Source organism: Myotis yumanensis, unplaced genomic scaffold (assembly GCF_028538775.1).
Source record: "Myotis yumanensis isolate MYYU_CA2020_CCGP unplaced genomic scaffold, mMyoYum1.0.hap1 SCAF_16, whole genome shotgun sequence".
Classification (NCBI taxonomy): domain Eukaryota; kingdom Metazoa; phylum Chordata; class Mammalia; order Chiroptera; family Vespertilionidae; genus Myotis; species Myotis yumanensis.
In genome coordinates, this window is record NW_027223767.1 from 41,091,743 (window position 1) to 41,115,608 (window position 23,866).

Here is a 23,866-nt window from a genome sequence, read left to right on the forward strand (position 1 = left end):
TGCACTGTTTATGATGACAGGAATCTGGAGAAAAACTCAAATGCCACCAAGAGGGAGCGGATAAATAAACTAGTAGTATACTAACCCGATGGAATATCACACAGCCGTTAAAACAATGAATTGCAGTGACACTCAGTCATATGGATGTTCGTTAACAAAATACTATTGGGTAAAACAACAAGTCACTACAGTTATAAACAGCATGATCCCCTTTTAATAAAGTAAAAATATATACATTTTAGAAATACATGAATTCAGGGTGTTGGTTACATTGGGTTGGAGGAGTCGGAGAATGGTGTGGAGGGAAACTACATTAGAAGTAGTTATGGGAGAAAGCAAGATGGCGGCATAGGTAAACACCGGAGATTGCTGCCTCACACAACCACTTCAAAAATACAACTAAAAGACAGAACGGACACCATCCAGAACCACAGGAAGGCTGCCTGAGTGGAAATTCTACAACTAGAAGGAAAGAGAAAAGCATACCGAGACTCCGAGGAGGTGCGGTGCGGAAGTAAAATACAAAGGTGCGGAGGTACATGCGGAGCGGGCTGGCAGCTGAGGACACGATTGTCTTTTTTAATTGGGAGGGAGTCTCAAGCTCTGAGCTCCAGTTCTGGGCGAGTCTCTGGGGACCCAGACACATACGGGAGAAACGGGACTGTCTGGCATCAGTCGGAACTCGAGGGCAGCTTTCTCTCGGAGGTGCTCGCAGCATTGCTTGGACACTGAGAAGCGGGGCTTTTGAGGGCAAGACTGAGAGCAGCCATAACTGCTTGCTCCGCCCTGTTGATCCCCTGGGACCCCGCCCCACCCAAGCCGTGCAGGGATGCTTTTGCATATGAAAGGCCCAGCCCTTTGCAATCTGAAAATTACTTAACAAACTGCAGCTGGCCCAAGGCCCCACGGCAACTTGCATTCCTTCACAGCTGGCTTCTGCTGGGTAGCCTCAGGCAGAGGTTAGATTAGCACCTCCTTAGAGATCCATTCTCCCACTGCAGAAACAGCTGATTCTCACAGCCAATTGGCCTGGAGGTCAACCCCTCCCAGTGTTACCTACAACAATGAAGGCTTAACTACAACAAGACTGTGCACAAAGCCCACAAGGGGGTGCACCAAGAGTGTCCACCTCAGGTAATTGGGGAGGCTGAGCCACTGGGCCCTATAGGACACCTAGCACAGAAAGCCACTCTATTGACACAGGGAAGCATAAAAAATGCGGAGACAAAGAAACAGGACACAAATGACAGAAATGGAGGAAAGCCAACTACTGGATATAGAGTTCAAAACCACACTTTTAAGGTTTTTCAAGAATTTTCTAGAAACTGCCGATAAACTTAATGAGACCCTCAAAAAGTCTGGTGAGACTGCCGATAAATGTAGTGAGACCCTCAAGAAATCTAGTGAGACCCTCGAGGTTATGATAAAGGACCAACTAGAAATTAAGCATACACTGACTGAAATAAAGAATATTATACAGACTCCCAACAGCAGACCAGAGGATCGCAAGAATCAAGTCAAAGATTTGAAATACTTATAAACTTTTGAACAATAATAGATACAGAGGCAGAGCTGCCTCAAACAGATTGTCAAACTGCAGCGGGAAGGCCAGGGAGGGTTGGGGGGCAGGAGGGAGGGGGATAAGAGATCAACCGAAGGACTTGTATGCATGCATATAAGCATAACCAATGGACATAAGACACTGGGGGGTAGGGGAGGCCAGGAAATTGTCAAGGGCGGGGGAAAAAAAAGGACACATATGTAATACCCTTTGTAATACTTTAAGCAATAAAAAAATTTAAAAAAAAAAGATTTGAAATACGAAGAAGCAAAAAACACCCAACTGGAAAAGCAAAATGAAAAAAAAAATCCAAAAATACGAAGATAGTGTAAGGAGCCTCTGGGACAGCTTCAAGGGTACTAACATCCGAATTATAGGGGTGCCAGAAGAAGAGAGAGAGCAAGATATTGAAAACCGATTTGAAGAAATAATGACAGAAAACTTCCCCTACCTGGTGAAAGAAATAGACTTACAAGTCCAGGAAGCGCAGAGAACCCCAAACAAAAGGAATCCAAAGAGGACCACACCAAGACACATAATTAAAATGCCAAGAGCAAAAGACAAAGAGAGAATCTTAAAAGCAGCAAGAGAAAGACAGTCAATTACCTACAAGGGAGTACCCATACGACTGTCAGCTGATTTCTCAACAGAAACTTTGCAGGCCAGAAGGGAGTGGCAAGAAATATTCAAAGTGATGAATGCCAAGAACCTACAACCAAGATTACTTTATCCAGCAAAGCTATCATTCAGAATTGAAGGTCAGAGAAAGAGCTTCACAGATAAGGAAAAGCTAAAGGAGTTCATCACCACCAAATCAGTATTATATGAAATGCTGAAAGGTATCCTTTAAGAAGAGGAAGAAGAAGAAAAAGGTAAAGATACAAATTATGAACAACAAATACACATCTATCAACAAGTGAATAAATAATCTGATGAACAGAATAAACTGGTGAATATAATAGAATCAGGGGCATAGAAAGGGAGTGGACTGACTATTCTTGGAGGGGAAAGGGGTGTGGAAGATGCGGGAAGAGACTGGACAAAAATCAGGAACAGATATTTCAGAGAAGAGGAGGCCCTTGTGGCTGGTAGACCAGTGAAGAAATACTTAGCCTCATTACTGGTCAGGGAAACCTAACGGGTAAGGGCAGAGGGCGTGGGGGTAAAGGCGGAGGGTGGGAGGGGAACCGGGTGGAGGGGAGCTATGGGGGGAAAAAAGAGGAACAACTGTAATAATCTGAACAATAAAGATTTAATTTTAAAGAAAAAAAAAAGAAGTAGTTATTGTCCAGGTGCTAGCTTTTGTTTTGAGTGATTGGTTCACATGCGTTTATGGCATTATTAAAAAGAACTGGAACTTTTAAAAACAGATTGTTTTGATTGCTTTTTTAAAATATTTTTTATTTTGTTTTATTGCTTAACGTATTACAAAGAGTATTACATATGTATTTTTTTAATATTTTTTTAATTTTGTGATTGCTTTTTTTTTAAAAAAGTCATAGACTATGAGAGCTATGGATTCTTAGAAGTTGGTTAGTTCTATTCCCTGTTTCCCCAAATAGAGAAAACTGAGGCCCAGATCAGACCCAAGTTACACAGTTCTTGAGTGGCTCAATCCAGCTGCTCTTGTCTCAGTGCAACATAGGCCAACCACGGCGTCACACTTCCTCTTCTCTCCCCCACACCTAACCCATGTCAGTCCTGTGGCAACACACCAGTGTCTGTCCCTTTTGCACACCCCGTGCCAGTGGAAACCACCCTCTTTCCCGCCTGCCCTTCTGCTACGGACGCCTCCATTCTCTGTTGCTCTGTTTCTCAGCTGTCTTCCCAACGCCCTTAGATTAAAATGTAAGCTCATCATGGCCTGCCAGGCTTCACGTGAGCTGGTCCCTGCCTTCCTCACAGACGTCCTGTCCTACACGCATGCCCCACAGGCTTCATATGCCATTCTCACGGACTCCTTCTGGAATGTAGCAGATGCTGCCAGTGCCCAGCTCACGTCCCTCAGCCAGGCCTTCCACCAACTGGCTTCAGCCATGGCAGACGCCCTGCCCATGAGCAGTGGGCAGAGGTGCCAGGGAGAGCCCTCACCAAGGACTGACGGGCTTTGGAGTATAAAGACCCCCTATTCCTGCGCTTCTCAGTGGGATAACTCAGGGGTGGGCTCTGCACTGTCTCCCAGTGTCACTGGGAGATGCCGTTGCAGTCACCTACAATGGAGCTGACTCGATTATTTTTTAAATCCTTCCCCATCTTGCTTTTGCTCCCCCACTGCTCCTTTCCTGCACCTCCCAAGTAAACCATTTTCACTGAAATCTTGGCCTTGCGTCTTGTTCAGGGGGCGGTATAGACTGAATTAGCTTTTGCACTCACCATCCTCTCTGCCGGGCGTATTCCATCCTGTCATTCAGGTCTCAGCTCAGGTGCCATCTCTTGAATCCCACCCCAACCCCAACTAATCAGACCCTTTGTTATCTCTCTTCATTGACTTATCCTATTTGAAATGATATTGTTTATATAATTAGCTTGAAAATGGTGTCTCTCCCCGGGGGTGTTAGCTCTACAGGGTAAGTGCCTTGTGTATTGTGGCTCCCAACACATTGGAATGTGCCTGGCCCATAGTAGGCATCCTTTAAACATCTATTTACTTCGTGAACGAGAGGTTTTTTGCTGGGAGGGATGTCTGATACTGCATCAGGACTAAGATTTACAGCAGCTGCTTGAGTCCACGCGTTTGTAATTGGCACAGCAATTGCTGGCGTGTGCATGGAGACTGCTATTGTGTTTTGGAGCAGTTGATTCTCTTCCATGGGTTTAATCTGCTTCGAGTGACTTTGAAATGATCGCAATTGCTCTGCTAATTACAATCCCGATAAACTCCATGAAAGCCTATCTTGGAAGTGCTTCCAGCCCAATAACACTGTTAGAAAGAATTACCTACAGCTGAAAGTAAGAAAACCACGTTTATTTAATAACAGTCTTCAATTCAACTTGCCTTTCCATTGATGTACCTGAATTAGTAAAGCCAGACTGCATTTAGTGTATGTGCTGCCGAAGCGAGCACAGCCAGACTGCATTTAGCTGTGTACTTACTGTACTTACAGGGGTGAGACGTTGACAAGGCTTGCCCTCGGGCATGCAGATGTGGAGGCCAGAAAGAAAGGCTCCGTGTGCAGTCCTTTGGCAAAAGCTCTTTTCTTAGGTGGCCTGGTCCATCCCCTGTTCACCTGGCATGGACCTGCTTCAGCAAGGGACTAGCGGTCTTTTAGACTCAGGGTCCTGCAGACCAGAAAGATGGCCCCAGGGGCTGGGACTGCCTAGGGCAGTGGTCGGCAGACTCATTAGTCAACAGAGCCAAATATCAACAGTACAACAATTGAAATTTCTTTTGAGAGCCAAATTTTTTAAACTTAAACTATATAGGTAGGTACATTGTTATTAACTTAATTAGGGTACTCCTAAGGCTTAGGAGGAGCCACACTCAAGGGGCCAAAGAGTCAGCTAATCTGAGTTCTTGGACACATTCTCTGCGCTTCAGTTTCCTCATTTATAAAGTGGGACTGTAAGAGATCAGACAGGCCAGCACATGTGAAGGGCTGTGAGCCATGCCTAGCGCACAGGAATGTCAGCTATTAGCTACTGTTACTCCAGCAGGATTAAGGGATGCATGGAGGACAAGGAGCCTCTAACCAAATCGCAGAAGTAGCGGACATACAGGTTGAAAGCGAACCAGGAGGGGCACCGGTTATAGAAGTCACAGCAAGAGGATGTTTCCAGGGGCGTCAACAGGGTCAGTGGTGCTGAGCGGTCAAGCAAGACCGTAGCCAAGAGTACCTTGGATTTAGGCACAAGGAGGTCACCGGTGACTGTAGCCACTGCCGTTTTGGTGATGTGATAGAGAGACCAGTTTTCAGTACATTGAAAATGTGGACCAGGAGGAAAGGAAGAGAATGGCCTGAAATATTTCAGTTTGGCTGGGAAGGGAGACAAGCGAGAGGAGGCGGTGGTACAGCCATGGTAAGGTTAGTAGCAATCTTCTTTGCCGGATACACATTCCATCCAGCTGTGCTATCTCCTGTGAGGCTCATCAGGGGGACAGGTTAGGACCCATAACTTACAGATGAGGCCACTTATGTAGACAGAGTTGGGACCAAACCATTTCTTCTCCCTCCACCCCACGCTGGCGTGATTATGTGCAAGAGGGAAGGAGGCAAGGGTGTGATTAGTGCATTTAGCTGCTTTATCACACCTGGATACCAAAGGACACATCCGGTGAAGAGGAATTGAGCCGTTGGCAGAGGAGGGTGGTGATCGATTCCTTTAATTCCTTTAACCCATCCTAGTATCCCAACATCTCCCATCTTGCTGCATGACATCCTATCAGTGTGGGAAGAGAAATCTTTGGTTGCAGGAAGTTTCAGCTACAAACAGTGGGGCAGGCTAGACTCCAGGCCCACAGAAAGGACACTGTCTCTTTTTCATATTTCCCCTTCTCCACAATCCCTTCTCTGCCACCTGAGATGTGTCTGGCTGGCAGGTGCGCTGGCCTTTGACCCTGCTGTTGCAGAGTTGGGTGGGGGGTGACTTGAAGGTCGATGTGTCACTTGGAGCAATGCTGGTGAGGAGTGAAATACATTTGGGGAGTAAGTTTATGTCAAGGACTTTGGAATAACACCGTAGTGGCAGGACTTTGGAAAGTCACCTTCCAAACCAGGGCTGGGAGACCCAGAGTGGATGGAGGGAGATTCCAGGGAGTAAACTGATGGGTGTCCGTCTAACACAGTGGTTCTCAACCTGCCTAATGCCGCGACCCTTTAATACAGTTCCTCATGTTGTGGTGACCCCCAACCATAAAATTGTTTTCGTTGCTACTTCATCACTGTAATTTTGCTACTGTTATGAATCGTCATGTAAATATCTGATATGCAGGATGTATTTTCATTGTTACAAATTAAACGTAATTAAAGCATAGTGATTAATCACAAAAACAATATGTAATTATATATGTGTTTTTCGATGGTCTTAGGCGACCCCTGTGAAAGGGTCGTTCGACCCCCAAAGGGGTCACGACCCACAGGTTGAGAACCGCTGGTCTAACATGAAGCAGACACGTGGCAGGAGGGCTGACGGCCAGGACAGCCCACAGGGTACATGGTCCCTGCGGTCTCTGCTGTCGCGCTCTGGAAAGTCTTAGTCTTTGAACAAGGGACCCCTCATTTTCATTTTGCTCTAGACCCAGACAGCTATGTGAGCCATTCTTATCAGGGGCACAGGGTTGGTGGAACACACAAACTGCAGGCGCTGTCTAGGTCTGGCCAACAGCAGCCTGACTTCATATGCCAACTTGGTCCTGAAACTCCCCAGTTCAGAGAAAGCTAGACCACCAGCCACAGTTGAGCCACAGGACCTGGCCAATTTAGATCACTTCTTGGAGCAGCTGTAACGCTGCCTCGGATACACCACCTGGGCAGGAGGAGCACATACCACTCTCAGACACCATAATTAAAGAGCCAGGCATGTGCTGGACTCCTTTCCGCATAGTTCCGTATTATTTCCCAATAATCCGGAGATTCAGAGATAATGACTCAGAGGTTCAGGAAGGCGATCGGTGTTGGCCAGGTGCTAGTAAGTGGTGCTGTGGATTAAAATGCAGGCGCCTGGACCCCAAGTCCAGTGCTTGCCCCACTAGCAGGGGTGGGAACCTTTTTTTTTCCAAGGTCCATTTGGATATTTATAACATCATTTGCAGACCATACAAAATTATCAACTTAAAAATTAGCCTGCTCTATTTGGTCAAACATTTAATTAATTTACCCCTTAATGCCTTGTCAGACCAAATGATTTTTTGGGCCTTATATGGCCAGCGGGATGGACATTTCCCACCCCTGCACCAGAGGACAGAGGTGATGGCCAGGATACCTGAATGTCAACGTATCCAAGGCCTGGCCCCAGTTCTGAGGGGTGAGCCCAGCTCCAGTTCTGAGAGGTGAGCTGTGTAAGCTCAGTGCACTCTCTATGGTCTGATCAGCTCACTCCACAGCCCAGGACACATATGGCAATGGTGGCATCTCTCGGTGTAGGCCAACTCTGAGCTGAGCCTGGGAACAGGGCTGTGGGTACAGGGTGTACTGGGAAATGTGCTGTGGGTTGTGGTGGGACCCAGGCTGTCCACCTGCCTCCCCAGAGAGAGAAGGCTCCTCGGGGGACTTTCCCAACAGGCTGTGGGTGTGACTGAATCATGGTGGCCTTGTTGGGTTTGGTGGGCATATTTTGGAGTCAGATTGCTGCCACTTCCTGCCCCTGCTCTGTAAGGTGGAAAGGCTGGGGTGCTTTTCCCACCATTTCCTGCAAAGTTGGCACCGTGCCCTGACCTCCAGATGGGCTGTGGGAATCCTCCAGGGCTTCCCGGCATCCTCGGGGCCCGGTCATGCCCACCTTCTCCTTCTGGCTTCAGCCCAGCTCTCCGGACCTGAGCACAAAGCCAGGAAATCACAGAGGCAGAGCCCAGTGATTTATCTTCAGGGTGCCGTCACTGGGGCCCCATGTGGCAACTCACTTTTCCTTTCTGGGCCTCCTGCTCCTCATCTCTCAAGTGAGATGACCCACCCCGATTCTTCCTAGGGGCTCTTCCTGCTCCGTGGGGAATGGGGCCCGGCTGGTGTGGCTCAGAGATTGAGTATCAACCTATGAACCAGGAGGTCATGCTTTGATCCCTGGTCAGGGCACATGCCTGGGTTGCAGGCTCGATCCCAAGTAGGGGGTGTACAGGAAGCAACACTGATGTTTATCTCTCTCCTTCTCTCTCTCTCTCTCTCTCCATATATATATATTATATATGAAAATGGGCCCTCTGGGCCCTGCTGCTCATTTTCTTTGGGACCTCTGGCAGGTAACTTTCTGTCTCTGTGCCTCAGTTTCTTCACCTGAAATGCAGGAGAGTTGGCCCAACTCAGTGACTCTTTTCCCTGGAAGTGGGATGCATGTTAGGATTATTCGGGAACCTTTTATCAAAAGACATGTGCTTGAGCCCCACTCTAGAACTTCATATACTGAGTCTAGGGCAGTGATGGCGAACCTATGACACGCGTGTCAGAGGTGACACACGAACTCATTTTTTTGGTTGATTTTTCTTTGTTAAATGGCATTTAAATATATAAAATAAATATCAAAAATATAAATCTTTGTTTTACTATGGTTGCAAATATCAAAAAATTTCTATATGTGACACGGCACCAGAGTTAAGTTAGGGTTTTTCAAAATGCTGACACGCCGAGCTCAAAAGGTTCGCTATCACTGGTCTAGGGCAATAGGAGTGCATTGAAAAGCCTCCCCAGGGCGTCCCATCCCACCACTTCACTCCATCCGCAGTCCCCGGCCTGGGCGCCCTGGGACCCTCCGCAGTTTGGCACAGTGACTCTGGGTCTCCAGGTGTGGGCAGACCCCTGCCCACCAGCCACCCTGGTGGGACTGGCCTTCGGGTCAGGCCTGTGATGCGGAGGGAGCCTCCCGGGAGTCACCTTCCCTTCCTGGTGAGGGTCCAGGCCATCGAGCCTGACGGGCTGATCCCAGCCCCTGAGGCGTTTAGATCCCAGCAACCCCAGGAGCCGCGGGCCCAGCAAAATGCTTCCAGCTGAAACTTAGAAAGCACCAGGAAGTCGGGAGCTCAGAGAAGCCCAGTAGGTGGGACAGGGGTTCGGATTCAAAAAGCTTTTGTGATTCTGAGCTGTTTGACCCTGAATCAAAACTATGCACCTTGTGAAGGCAGGGGAGGGTGGGCGGGAAGCATGTTTTTATGCTCCTTCACTGAAGAACCTCACTTGCCACTTCTCCTGGACTCTTTCACATCTAAATGTGACTTCATTCCTTGTCTTGCACAAGCCTTCAGTCCAAATCACAAATCTGACCACACCCCTATTCTGAATAAAAAATTGTTCATGGCCTTCCGCTGCCAAGAGAGTGCAAAAAGGCCTGCCAAGAAAGTCCGGTCCCAAGGCCCGCGCTTGGTGATCAGGATCTTGTGAAGCCTGGCCCACAGCCGTGTCCCTGGGCTCCATGTTGAGCCACTCTGTACAGGCCTACAGACGAGTGAGGGGTGTGGCCCATCAGGCAATACAACGGCTAAAGGAGCAAGTCCCATTCACGGGGGGCCGGAGGGGAGAAAGGGGGGAGCCCAGGTGGGCTGGCCTGCAGCTAGTCAGCCCGATGAGGCTGGAAGGAGCATCGCAGGCGGAAGGGAGAGTGAAGTTCCCATGTGTGGCCGCATTGTGTCGGACTGTGTAAGCGGGGGCATTTGTCCTTCCTCTCGGACACAGGGGCCTGAGTTGTTGTCAGCTCAGTAGCTCAGAGGCTGTGTCCACACACTGAAGAGCTGATGACTTTCTCTGGGCACCTGAAGGTTTGCTGTTGCTACAAAAGATGCTTGATGCCCCCTTCACGGTGTCGCTGAGAGCCAGACAAGAGAGGCCTCCTCCAAAAACAAAAGTGCTGAATGTGAGAGAGAAAATAGGGGGCAAAGGAACCCCAGCGGAGTGTAAGAGGCCCTGGAAAATGCGAGAGAGGGTTTTGAATCCCAAGGCGTTTGCACGCTGGGGGGCCTGACTGGGAGCTGGGCTTGTATTTGCAGGAGGCAGCTGGGGCCTGGTCCAGAGGTGGGAACCTATTTCATAAAAGATGACTACGAAAACCTTTCTATGGGCACTTCCTGGTTCTCAAACATCTAAGAAAAGCGTTGTTCGTAGAAACAACTGGCTCAGGGTTGCCTCTCGATCCATCCTAGGCCATTGTGACCCGCTGCATTCAAGTCCACGCATTTTATTGATGTACTGACTATTTGGCCCTCACCTTTCCGCCAGGGGCTAGAGAGGAAGAGGCCAGGCTGGGCTTGGGCAGACCGGTGTGTGGAGCACTAGGTCCTGCGTGAGAGGGTCTCAGCCAGTTCCCCCGGGGCCGGTGCTGAGGAGCCCGGAAGGGGAAGCATGACTAAGCTTTCTGTTCTCTCCTTGCCAGTCCTGGCTCCCAGTGACGGGGGAGGAGAAGTGAGTTTCTGGAGGGGCAGCCCCGTCCCCTTTTCGAGTGGGTCGGCTGTGTCCCCAAGAGAAGGGAAGAATTTCCTGGGTGACCACATCTGTCCTCTCCATGTCCCAAGTGAGTCTAAAGGACCTACGGTTACAATAGTCAGCAGATTGGTCACATACCTTTGTCTCTTTTCTCTCCCAAACCCCCCCCCCCCCCCCGCCCCAAATTGACAGTAAAGGAATTTTAAAAAGTACAATCTGCAAAGACAAAGAGACTAGACTAGGAGAGTGACAACACCTAGTCATGTCTACTACCTCAAGTACTTTGTGGGCGGCAGGCCGCAGCTGGCGGGAGCATGGGAACCAATGGAGGTGGAGGTCAGATGTCCAAGTGGCCTGAGTGTCCATAGTCCCATCTCTGCAATACTTTTCAGTGTGACCTTGGGAAGTCAGTTTCCTCTTTCTGAGATGCCTTTTTTCCATCTGTAATATGAAGAGAATGTGCTGGATACATGATTCTTATCTTCTGGGGCCTGAATTACAAGTATAGGTACATAAGTTGTTGTTTTTTTTAGTTTGTTATTTTTAATATATTTGTATTGATTTCAGAGAGTAAGAGAGAGATAGAAACATCAATGATGAGAGAGAATTATCATTCGGCTGCCTCCTGCATGTCCCCCACTGGGGATCAAGCCTGCAACCTGGGCATGTGCCCTGACCAGGAATCGAACTGACTTTCTGTTTCATAGGATGACACTCAACCACTGAGCCATGCCAGCCCAGAGCGGTACTTAGGTTTTTTGTTTGTTTTTTGGTTTTTGTAAAAAATATATATTTTTATTGATTTCAGAGAGGAAGGAAGAGGAAGAGAGAGATAGAAACATCAATGATGAGAAGGAATCACTGATTGGCTGTCTCCTGCACATCGGACCAAGCCCGCAACCCAGGCATGTGCCCTTGACCGGAATCAAACCCAGGACCCTTCAGTCTGCAGGCTGACGCTCTATCCACTGAGCCAAACCGGCTAGGACGGTACTTAGGTTTTGATTCTGGTTCTGAAACAAGGCCAAGACATCTTTCAAAAGCTCACCCAGGACACTTTCAGAGCCACTGTTGGCATATGGTCTTCCAGGCCCGTTCAACTCTGACACGCCAGGACGCCCACCCAGGTGTTTCTCTGAAGAATGCACAGAGCAGAGGGGTGGCAGAGATCTGAGACCTTCATGGGGGAGATCCAGGCTTGGGGGTGGGGGCTCTTCAAAGGAGGCTGGATGGGAATAGCAGAAGGGTCTTCAAGGAGACAAAGGCATTGGAAATGGGCAGAAAGTTCACAGAGGGAGACAGTGAGGAGGGCCCTGAGGGTGAAGGTTACAGCAGAAGCAAAGTCCTGGACACAGAAAAGCATGTGGCAAGCTCAGGAATCGCAAATATTGAGACATGCAGGAACCCAGGGAGACATTCCATGAGGAGCCACGAATGAGCAGCTTGAGCTTCGTGCACTTGACGATGGGAAGCCACTGCTGCTTGGTGAGCTAGAGAGTGCACGGCCGCGCAGATCAGCCCGGCCCACACTCGATGAGCACAGAGTGCACGCTGGCCTCATGGTTTTAACCCTCAGATTCGGCCCAGCTCCTCTTTCTTGAGCATCTACTACGTGCTACTTATTGTAAGCACTGCGCACAGTGGCTTCACCACCTGGCCACTCCGTAGCTGTACAGTCGCATCTCTCCCAGCCATTTCCTCACTCCTGTCACTCCCCTATGCCCCACCCCCTACTCCAGCTCCACCTGGCATCTCTGAATGAATGTTCTCCATCTTGCCTCACAGCCCCTTCCTCTGTTGGCATGCCCCTTCCCATTCAGCCCTCCGTGGGAGACTGCTTGGTGAACATTCCCTGGGAGGTCTCTCTGATGCCTTCATCTCCCACTGTCCCGACACTGGGTGCCTTTTACTGTTTATCTGTGAGTCAAAGGGCAGCAGCTGGAGGTCAGGTGTGCATCTCAGTGGCTTTCCTGGTCTAACTGATGGACTGCTGGAACAGGGCAAGCTGTCCGGTGATGAGATCATTGAAATGGGTAATATACAGGCAGGGCACAAACACTGAGTCATATGCACAACAATGAGTCATATGCAACCATTCGCACATAGCACTGGATAGGTGACTGGGGCGAGTTAACGCAACTGCTGATTGGCAGAACTGGGGACCAAATGCACATGTGTCTTAGTCCTGGCCCAGAGCCCTTTAGCTGGGGACAGCGGCTGCATCCCTGGATGAAAAGATGTGGGATCAGAGAAGCCACAAGCAGGCCACTTCCTCTCACTCACTCTTCACAGCTTCTCAGGGGGCAGCTCCTACTCACTTTGTCAAGATCCCTATCTGCTCCTGCACGTGGGAAGTTTCCGGGCACTTGCGCGTTGCATCCCTCAGAGGGTTGGGGAGGGCGTGGTCAACGCGGCCCTGGACCTGTGTGCCCACCTCTTCTCCCCATGACTTCCCCACCTGGGAGCACCCATTTTAGCTCTATAAAAACCCTGGCCACTGCGGGATGGGGCACGGACAGCACTTGCTTCACCAGACTCGTGAGACCTCTCCAGAGAGACCCGAGCCAGCCCGCGATGAAGCTCACCACCACGGCCCTGGTGTGCCTGCTGCTGGTGGGGACGTGGCTGCAGGATGGGGACAGCTGGAGCCGTGAGTGGGGCTGGCATCCCTTAGCTTCACCTTGGGGAGGGCAGCAATGTGGGCAGCACCCTGGGGTTGCAGACAGAGCTCACCCTACACTCCCTGCCTCCATCTCCCCTGCTCCGGGAAGAATTCTTCTGGAAGAGGGGGAATGGGTGGGGCACAGGGCCCGTAGGAGAACCAGGAGTTTGGGCAACCACAGACAGCCGAGCCACTCGCTCCTGCAAAAGGAGGCCCTGCCTCGTCTAGCCCCTGCAGACAGATGGAGGGGGCTGTGAGGTTATTAGCTGGAGGCCTGAGGTCCAGAGGGGCCCTGGGTCTTGCCTCTACAAGGTAACAGATACAGGGCAGAGGTCAGGACCCGGGGCTGTAAGAGTTGGCTAGCCTTCGGCAGGTCACTTTACTTCTCAAACTCTGGTTTCCCCATCATTAACGTGGGACTGAGAATGTCTAACATCCAAGGCTGTTTAGAGAATGATAGATACACCAAAGGGGCTTTGTAAACAGTAAGACCAGGAGGAAGGAGCCAGGAGGGTGGGGTGTGGGCCGGGTTGTAGAAACAGGCAGGGTCGGGTGAGGGGTCAGGACAGAGCTGAGGACAGGGGGCAGGGCATTCTGAGAGCCAGTGGGGGAGCTGACTTCCCTTGTCACTCTCTCAGTTTGAGCTCCTTGAACAGTGTCTAATTCTGCCCCAAGACCATAGTTGTCCTGCATGGGCCAGACTCACCAGGCCCCCAGGGCATGAGATTCTTGAACCCCAATATTGGGGCAGAACCTCACACGAGTGGTGGGATGTCAGAGGTGGAAGAGCCTTTAGACACCAGTCTAGAGACTGGTTTATCTTACAGATGGGAGGTCTGGGGCCCAGGAGATCTTGCTCAAGGCCACCCTCTGGTTTGTGGGGAGCTAAGATCTGAACCCCAGTGTCCTGACTCTGCCTAAACACAGAACTAGGTGGCTGGTGGGACTGTGCTGCCCCAGGGCCCTCCCAAAGCCTGAGCCTGTCCTGGAAGGGTTTTTTGTTTGTTGTTTTGATTTTTTTTTTTTTTTAGAGAGAGAGTGGAAGGGAGAGGGAAAGGCAGAGAGAAAAATCAATGTGAGAGAACACATGGATTGGTTACACCCTTGACAGGGATTGAACCAGGGACCCTTTGGTCTGCAGGCTGACGCCCTATCCACGGAGCTAAACCGGCCAGGGTGGTTTTTGTTGTTGAAAGAGAGAAAAGAAAGCCAGGTTGACGAAATGTGAACCATTTTTGTGTCTCTCTTCTAGTGCACGTGTCGTCTTCCAATTGTTGCTTCACATCTGTAAGGAAAGCAATTTCCCCGAAGAGCATCCTGTGTTACAGAAACTCCAGTTCCTCCTGCTCCCACCAGGATCGTCTAATGTGAGTGCCATTCCCTGTTCAATTCCTGACTTCCTCCTCCAGAGAACAGAAACCGCTACTGGAATTAGAAAAGCGGTCGCTAGATGGCGATGTCCCACCAGAGTAAGGTTTCTAAGCCCTGGGAGCAAGGCCTTCAAAACCTGGGTGCAGAGCTGAGTGTGGGCGCCAGGGGGTGCTCCGCGCGTCCTCGCCTGCACCTGTGTGTTCCTGCAGTGACTAGCTTCTTGGCGCCCCGAGGAGCCAAGTGTTCTATCCTAAAAGTATTTTATGCCCAGAGGAGGGAGTTGCCTACACGCTCCCGGTATTACTGCACAGCAAGAAGAGTGAGGGGGTCACGATTAGTGCCTGACTCCAGATTTGCCAGCCTCTAGTCTTGGGTGGCCTTGGGCAGGTGACTCTGCCCTGCATTCTCCTGGTGCTCCTGTGCAGTCCTGCCTGTGAGGTGGAGTACACACCATAGCTGCATCCAGGTCGTTATCACCTTGTCGCTTGGTGTCTAGAAGGCACTTTCGTGTCTATTGTCTTGATTAATCATCTTGGGGTCACATATTTTCATTATCATGAAAACTGAGGTTCAGGGAGGTAGAGAGAGTTGTCTGAGATCACCCAGATAATAAAGGGCAGAACTGGTCTACTTGGTCCATGGCCAAGCTTAGGAGCCAGGAGGGTGGGGTGTGGGAGGGGGCATATCAGAAAAGACACACACACACACACACACACACACCCTGAGAATGACTGAGCGTCCCTAACGTACACAGACATGGGAAAAGATAGCGCAGAGAAGCCCTCCAAGGTTCCCAGGAGGGGAATTTTCCATGCCTGTCAATCCTCAGGATGTTGACAGCCTTCAGCTCCACTCTGACGCACTGGGGAAAATCTCAGGGAAAGGGGCGCAGGAAAGGCTGTTTAATAAGCTCCCCTGAAGCATGGGTGTGTCCCCGGTAAGCCCGCCACGGGTCTGACGCAGTGACTGCACCTGTTAGAGAGACAGCAGCGTAGGGGCACCCAGCAGTAAGCAAGCAGGGGCAAGGGGACTCGTGTGTGGTGCCTGGTGGGTGACTCGATGCCTTTTCGGTTCTCTGCCCATAGATTCAAATTGAAAGGAGGCAAGAAGAGCTGTGCCTTGAAGACAGACAAATGGGTTACCGCTGTCTTACGGAAGATAAAACCCTGCTTGCCTACGGAAATGTGATCCGGCTCCTTTCTACCCTGGACTCCGGAGGCCTCCTGGCTTCACCTGCCCCACCCCCACCCCTCCACCCTCCACCTGTTCTGCGCCAACATTGCTAGGCCACGGAGGGTCTGGTGGGTTGTCACACTTCACATATTTAAACTACAGAATCCTTGATTTCTACCTCCCTGTGCCTCTCAGACCCCACAGGGATCTCAGGTTGCAAAGGTGATTGGCACTGAGGGTCTGGGGCCAGCGACTGGAGGGTGGGGGAGCAGGGGAGACATGTTGCACCTGATGCCAAGGGAACTGACTTCTTGTCAATAAGAGTCAATAAGTCAGAGGTGGGGAATATCCGGCCTGTAGGCCTTATAAGGCCCCTGAAATCATTGGGTCTGGCCCTGCCAACGCATTAGGGGTGAGTTAATTAAATGTTTGACCAAATATAGCAAGCTAATTTATTGATAATTTTGTATGGCCTGAAAATGATGTTACAAATATACAAATGGCCCTTGGCAGAAAAAAATCTCCCCTCCCATCCCCCAACCCCCCATCCTGCAATAAATGATTGACTCCTCTCTGCTGACTGTCTTTGTCCTGGGGGTAGGCGCTGACTCAAGCTGTGATGTAGCTTCCCTCTTTCCAGGTTGGTGGTGGGGGAAGGCACCGTGAAGCAGCAAGTGGGGCCCAGGGCTGCGTCCACATGTGGGTGCAGGACATCCTCCCTCCTGATAAGTGACTGCCTGACACAGCCTGGCACAGGCACAGGAGCCCTCTCTCCCCAGACAGACCCTGCCACGTGGGTTAGCAGGGCCTTCTCCTTGGGGAGGACCTGGGTAAGTGTCCAGCATGGGAGGGTCCAGGTCTGAGAGATGCCAACACAACTCACTTAGAGGAGGAGGCAGTGTTGGGGAGAGCAGGAGGCCCTTGGTGCCCTGGAAGGAGGGCAAGCACAGCTCCACCTTGTGTAACATGGGACTCGGGAGGATAGCAAGGGAGGGAGTACCGTCCATTCTGGGTCTCGGGATTGGCACCCTTTAAAGACCAGCTCGGTGGCTGTAGGGGAGAAGGTCTCAGGTCCTGGGTCTCAGGGCTTCTCCCTCTTTCTCGAGCATTCAGCATGTCACAAGGCCGGCCCACTCTTCTTAAACAGCCCCCTTCCCTTTGCCCCCATGACTGCCCTGCCTAGGCCATTCCCTCTCTCCTGGACCAGGCTGTTCTCCATTCTCCCTTGCCAGCTCCACCCTGCCCCGGCCACAGGCTACTCTTCCTGACATCCCCCTGGCCTCCCATGGCTCCAAAGCCTTGGGCATCACCCGCCTGCCTTCAGATCTAACTCCAAACTCCCCGCCTTCACATTGTGATTCCTCTCTAACCACACCGCAACCTTCCCCTTGGAAATACCTAATGTTTCCATCTGGAACCAAACTCTGACCTTATGGGGATAGTCCTCCCAGGCCCTCTTCCCTCTTTTCCGTCCTGCACCTTCTCTATAGGAATCTCGCAATGACTGTGCTACATCCTCCAAGGTTGAACTTGTCCCATCTTCTTGGCAAGTCCAATGCTAACTAGGACTGGTCAGCTGGTTTTCCCCTGGAGGTGGGGGGGTCAGGTGCACACAATGTGTATGACTCCAGGATGGAGGACTGCTCCCAGCAGGAAGGCACGGGTTCAGGGAGACCAGTTAGAAGCTGCTGCTGGGACTGGAGCCATTGTTCTAGGCTAGTCTGGGCTGGTAAGCCAGGGCTCCCCTGACTTAGGTTAGCCATGACCAGGGCCCACTACATTCACATTCCTCTAGTGCCCTCTGCCATCCACCTGCACTTCAGAGTGGCCCCTGCTGATTGGAAGTTACCCTCAAAGAAAACACCACTGTTAGAGATTTTAAATAAAATGTATTTTCTGCAAAATATCAGCAGTCCCACGATTGCATTTCCTCCACAATAACATATTTAGTTAACAATACTGGCATTTACCAGGCACTTTCCTCCCTAGTTGCTCTGGTCCTTCACCCCCGTGGTTCTTACAGGCATGGCCACAAACCCTGGGTCTTTAGGCAGGAGAGAGACCCTGCCTGCAGCTGACAGCAGGAGGAATGGGGGCCCGTGACAAGAACCAATGGGCTCAAGGCCTTCCTTTAAAAAAGAAATGTCAAGCAAAAACAAACAAAACTCATAGACCCAGACAACAGCATGGTGATTACAGTGCGGGGAAGCAGAAGAGGGTAAAGGGGTTATAAATGAGATGGAAGGAGTCTTGACTTGGAGTGGTGAACACACAATACAACATATAAATGATATATTATAGAACTGTACACCTGGAACCTATATAATTTTATTAACTATTGTCACCCCAATGAATCCAGTCCTATATAATAAAAGGCTAATATGCAAATAGAACAAACGGCAGAACGACCAGTCGCTATGATGCGCACTGACCACCAGGGGGCAGATGCTCAATACAGGAGCTGCTCCCTAGTAGTGCACTCCCACAGGGGGAGCGCCAGGCTCATGGCTGGTGAGCACAGCGGTGGTGGCAGGAGCCTCTCCCACCTTCACGGAAGCGCTAAGCCATCAGTAGGACACCCCCCGAGGGCTCCTGGACTGCAAGAGAGCACAGGCCGGGCTGAGGGACCCCCACCAAGTGCACGAATCTTGTGCACTGGACCTCTAGTCCTATATAATCCTATATAATAAAAGGGCAATATGCAAATTGACCCTAACGGTGGAACAACCAGAACTACCACTTGACCAGTCACTATGAGGTACACCGACCATCTCTTGGTCCCTTTCACCGGCCAGCATGATGGTGAACAGAGAACCGGGGATGGGTGGCAGGGGACACAGGCGGCGCCAGGCCAAGGCCCCCGCCCTGCCAGTCACCCAACACACAGAGGGTGACCTGCGGTGGGGGTAGGGCTGGTGAGCAGGTAGGAATGGCCAACTTATCGGTCCCTCCCCCGGGCATCAGGCACTGATTGCCCAATGGCAAACGGGGAACCTGGGATGAGTGGCGGCAGGGGGCAGGGCCAGCGAGCTGGCAGAATAGCCGACCTCTTGGTTCTTCCCCCCAGCCAGCAGGCTCTGATCACCTGATGGTGAACGGGGTACTGGGGCTGGGTGGCGTGGAACATGGGCAGTGACAGGCCAAGGCCCCTGCCCCATTGAAGGGAAAAGGATAGAGAGGTAGACTCAATGATGAGAGAGAATCATTGACCAGCTCCCTCCTGCACACCCAACTCTAGGTGATTGGGCCCACAACTTGGGCATGCGCCCAGACCAGGAATCGAACCGTGACCTCCTGGCTCATAGGTCAACGCTCAACCACTGAGTCACATCAGATTTTTTTAAGCTCATAAAATTTTATATATTGTATGTGGAGCAAGCATTAAACTAGATGCTGGAGATATAAAGATGAATAAAATAGCCGAAACCGGTTTGGCTCAGTGGATAGAGCATCGGCCTGCGGACTGAAAGGTCCCGGGTTCGATTCCGGTCAAGGGCATGTACCTGGGTTGCGGGCACATCCCCAGTGGGAGATGTGCAGGAGGCAGCTGATCGATGTTTCTCTCTCATCGATGTTTCTAACTCTCTATCTCTCTCCCTTCCTCTCTGTAAAAAATCAATAAAATATATTTAAAAAAATAAAAAATAAAGATGAATAAAATACTAGCAAGAAAAGAAAATGTCAACAAATACTGTCAAGATTGGGAGGTGGAGGGTGATGGGAAGCTGCTTTCCCAGGAGAACAAGTATTAACTTCTCTTATGGAAAATGTGAATCATATAACTTTTGTTGTCCTTTTTTCAATGGAAGGAATAAAACTCAAAGTACAACCAACTAAAAAGTAATAGATATCATTTTTCACTCACCCTATATAATAAAAAGCTAATATCCAAATCAACCGAAGGGCGGAATGACCAGTCACCATGATGTGCACTGACTACCGGGGGGCAGATGCTCAATGCAGAAGCTGCCCCCTGGTGGTCAGTGCTCGATAGGAGGAGCACTGCTCAGCCAGAAGCTGGGCTCATGGCTGGCTAGCACAGCAGCAGTGGCAGGAGCCTCTCCTGCCTCCGCGGCAGCACTAAGAATGTCCAACTGATGAGGAGCAGGCCTAAACCATCAGTCGGACCTCCCCCAAGGGCTCCCGAGAGGGTGCAGGACTGCGAGAGGGTGCAGGCCGGACCCTCCCCCCCCCCCCCCCCCGCCCCGCTCCCACGTGCACGAATTTCATTTCATGCACCGGGCCTCTAGTTAGGTTATAAATAGTGGTATCTAGCAGTGACATTTTATCACTGCTTAGCTGGCATGGCCTCTTTGGAGAACAATTTTTATCAAGTATTTTAATCAAATTTTTCAATTTGTTTATCCAGCAACTCTACGTCCAGATATCTCCCCTGGAGAATGCACATGTGCACAAAGAGACCTGTATAAGAAAATTAATGGCCACATCCTCAAAAGACAGGAAACCACCACATACTATGCAATAGTAACAAAGAATGAGATAAATCCATATGTACTGCTCTATCTGCTAGATATGTGCAATTAAGTGAAAATACTGAGTTGAATAATAATACAATTCCAACCCATTACTGTTAAAAAATAAGACCAAGATAAATCTTTTCAATGCACTCATGCACCTGTGGTAAGCACAGCTGGTTTTTCCCCACAGCCATCCACCCCACCCCCCCCTCACCCCCGCCCTCCGACCTGTTCCTCCTTGCAAACAGAATGCCCAGAGTTTTTCAATCAACAGCCAGATAGCTATGGGCTCAGGGCAAGCAGGCCCCTGGGATGAAGAGTAATTGGTTTTATGAAAAATTGGTTCTTTTTGCCAAAGAAACATGAGGGAAAGTTTGCAGGATGACTTCTAGGACAGACTTTCTCCTTTGATCAAAAGGAAAAGCCGCGCTTAGCAGGGGTGGCTCAGTGGTTGAGCATCAACCCATGAACCAAAAGGTCACCGGTTCGATTCCCAGTCAGGGCACATTCCCTGGTTTGGGGCTTGATCCCCAGTAGGGGGTCGTGCAAGAGGCAGCCAACTCATGTCTCTCTCATGGATGTTTCTTTCTCTCTTTCCCTCTTCCTTCCTCTCTCTGAAATCAATAAAAACATTTTAAAAAGAAAATTCAATATTTTAAAAAAAAAGGAAAAGCCTTGCCAGGAAAGAAGCTGCTTTTCCCCAGCCCCTTCCTTCCACGAGGAATGTCCCGTGATGTGTGAGGATGTGGGATTGAGGTGCAGCAGCCATCGGTAGCCATGAGGCACCGGCAAAGAGAACCACAGACGCACAGACCAGAGTGGTGCATTGTTGAGCCACCAAATGGATTCTGAAGCCAGTCAGCTACCTCTAGACTTCTTAAGCAATAAATGTCCTTAAGATTTAAGTCACTTTTTTTCAGGTTCTGTTTCTTGCATCTGAACACATAATTGACAACAATGGGAGAGAAAAAAACTACTAGCAAGATATACATCAAACTGTTAACAGAGGTCCCATGGGGAAGGAGGGAAAAGAGGACTTTCACTTTCTAAAACATACATTTTCCCAAATGCTATATTTGAGTATTGCTAATGCCAAAAATGGGGCGGCGGGGGGGGGGGGGGGGGGCAGTAATATACAGCTCAACTTTAGCAACCATGTATATGGCCTACGTATCTGGGTTCTAATTTCCCATTTTCCCCAGGCCCTGGTTCACATGTATTTTCCCTTTTTACTGTGTTTTGGAAAGCCACTTCAAATCTTACATGGAAAGATGGTAGAAGCAAACAATGCAACAAAGGGTATCAGCCCTATCACAGAAGTCCATCTCGGGCTTGCTAGATGTGCAGAGTTTGAGAGGCACAAAAACCAAGGCAAGGAGGAAGCATCAGAAAAACAAAGGCGCGGGGGAGAAAAGCAGCCGGGGAACCTTCACGTAGCTCACTTTGTACAGTATATGGTCACCTAACCACTCTGCCGTACACCTAAAACTAATACCAAATGACACTGAATGTAAGCTGCAATTGAAAAATAAAGTTAAAGAGTATACACACCCTTTTTTGAGGACCACTCGTCTTCATAAGGATGATGGCTTTAACGTTAGGATGTTCCACCTCTCTGAAATTCAATTTACTTTTCTGTAAAAAGGGAAAAAGAACAATGAGAATTTCCTGAAATATGTATACTGGTATCATGATATCAGCACACGTAAGGCACCAGGGGCTCAGAAATGCTGTCTCAACCCCAAATTCTCCCTCCTCTCCATACCTCTGACCCCAGCCCCCACTTCCTCCAGATAAGAAAAACAGGACAACTTTTTGTTGTGTGGAACGAATTTGGAAATCTTAAGGGCTGACTGCAGGTGTAAGGAAGCACATCATTTGCATAGGCATTTGCCTGCCTCCACCCCATTCCCAAGCTCAAGTGTAAAAATGCTGGTCACAAGCCCTCCAGCAGGTCACCTCACCCCGTGCAGGCTTAGAAAGGCTAACGTATCCTCACCAGAAACACACACGCAGGAGGACAAGAGACGTCTCACCTGTAATTTGTTCAAAGAAAGTCCATAGACTAATAATCCTTTAGTTTAATATTTTTGGGGATGGGAGGAGATATGAGTGGGATACGCCAGACCTCAACTTGCCAATTCACCACTCCAAATAAACCCGAGTATAGCCTGTGTAGCTCTGGATGGCAAAATATCACCTCACAGCTCAAGGCAGTCCTTCTTTCCTCCCACCCCACTACCCCCCCAAAGATATGAGCTACAATCATGTTAACTTAGCAACTGCCAACAGAGAATTGTGTAAAGGAGTTCATGATTGTGGCTCTCACCTCTTTGAAGTTAACTGAGCACTGGCTACCAAGAGAAGTATTAAGAACCTGACTCAAAACTCCAACTTCCCCAGAGTGAAAAAAAACACTAAAAGTCAAGACATGGGATTGGTAGCATGTCTGTAGAACAAACAGCACATTTATCATCTATCCAGATTAGAACTGGGGGTTCTTGGCTCTGCCCCTAGGAGAGTATAAAAATGGCCCAGAGATGTTAGAGTTAAAACTTAAATTCTGCTTCCATTGTTCTCTCTAGAATAACTCCCTGTGAATCTTTCAGCCTGAAAACCATATGCAGAATAAGCACATACAAGGTTTGGTATCCGTTTCTGAAACAATGGTTTGGCAGAAGCTAAAGACAAGGTGGTAAAAATCTACAAAAAGCCTTCCTTCAATTACTTCATAATCCAATGCTGCCCTCTAGCAACTCAAGAGAGGAATAACACTAACAAGCCAACGGGTCAGGAATCTGAAATGCTCAGGATTAACTTTTAAAAATGTTGCTACAAGAGAAAGGGTCTCCACAATTGTACAATAGCCCATCTTAACAGAAAATTTCCTTTTAGAAAGATGCTGGGATGTTAACACAATCCACGCCTACTGGGCTACTCTACAGACTGAAAAGGCCTGAAGACACTGAAGACACCCGCCACTGACCCGTCTGTGTGAAGGAAGTTACGTGGGATTACTTTCCCGGGCAGAGTCGTTTTATGTCCCTGGAAAAACTTCATTCTCTCCCCTGACATTTCCATGTTTCAGAAAGGAGGTGGATTGAAAGCTCTTAGACCTACTTGATACTTCTCACAACCAATACTTCATAAATACATGGTTATCGTGTCAGTTTTTCTTAAGAAATGTAGGGACTAGTCTAAAGCAAAGTTATATTACAATTATAGAATTATGGAATCAACTGCCAACCTTGGAACTCAAAGGAAACATTTTCGTCTTGGTAAGGAGTATTTCCAGGAAGGGGAATGGCTAATAATTAGTAGGACAAGAGTAACAGGTTTAGTCACAACCACTTGAAGTACTACGTCCAGAAAAGGCTTTTCATTTCCACAATCACTTTTCCAGGACGACTTGGAAGTTTGAAATTCATTCTATGAGATGTCATCGCTCTCATGTCAAGCCGATCAGAGCCTGTCAGTTGTTACCCTGAAACATGGAGAGACCTACGCTGGGAAAGGAGGGCCTACTAATCAGGGCTGAGTGTGAAATAGGAGAACACCCCCTATG

At 49.4% G+C, this 23,866-nt stretch overlaps 1 protein-coding gene and 1 long non-coding RNA gene across 2 annotated transcripts in view; one reads left to right on the plus strand and one right to left on the minus strand.

Moving 5' to 3' along the window:
- LOC138994429 (uncharacterized) overlaps positions 1-21,936 on the minus strand; it is a 34,760-nt gene extending 12,824 nt beyond the window's left edge. The window contains exons 1-2 of the long non-coding RNA XR_011468431.1: positions 21,853-21,936; positions 10,891-11,058 (exon numbers count right to left, since the gene is read on the minus strand). This is a non-coding gene — a long non-coding RNA (uncharacterized lncRNA). The remainder of the gene's footprint in view (positions 1-10,890; positions 11,059-21,852) is intronic.
- On the plus strand, positions 12,849-16,373 carry CCL1 (C-C motif chemokine ligand 1). Its single transcript, XM_070394308.1, has 3 exons — positions 12,849-13,267; positions 14,532-14,646; positions 15,736-16,373. The coding sequence occupies exons 1-3, from the start codon at positions 13,063-13,065 to the stop codon at positions 15,836-15,838; spliced, it is 423 nt and encodes a 140-aa protein (XP_070250409.1). The 5' UTR covers positions 12,849-13,062; the 3' UTR covers positions 15,839-16,373.
- Positions 21,937-23,866: the final 1,930 nt, after the last annotated feature.

Excerpts from the sequence above, each read along its gene's own strand:
- CCL1 (XM_070394308.1), top strand. The coding sequence starts at position 13,063 with ATGACTTCCCCACCTGGGAGCACCCATTTTAGCTCTATAAAAACCCTG. Across the intron at positions 13,268-14,531 it reads GGATGGGGACAGCTGGAGCC|TGCACGTGTCGTCTTCCAAT; the intron begins GTGAGTGGGGCT and ends TCTCTCTTCTAG. Across the intron at positions 14,647-15,735 it reads TCCCACCAGGATCGTCTAAT|ATTCAAATTGAAAGGAGGCA; the intron begins GTGAGTGCCATT and ends CTCTGCCCATAG.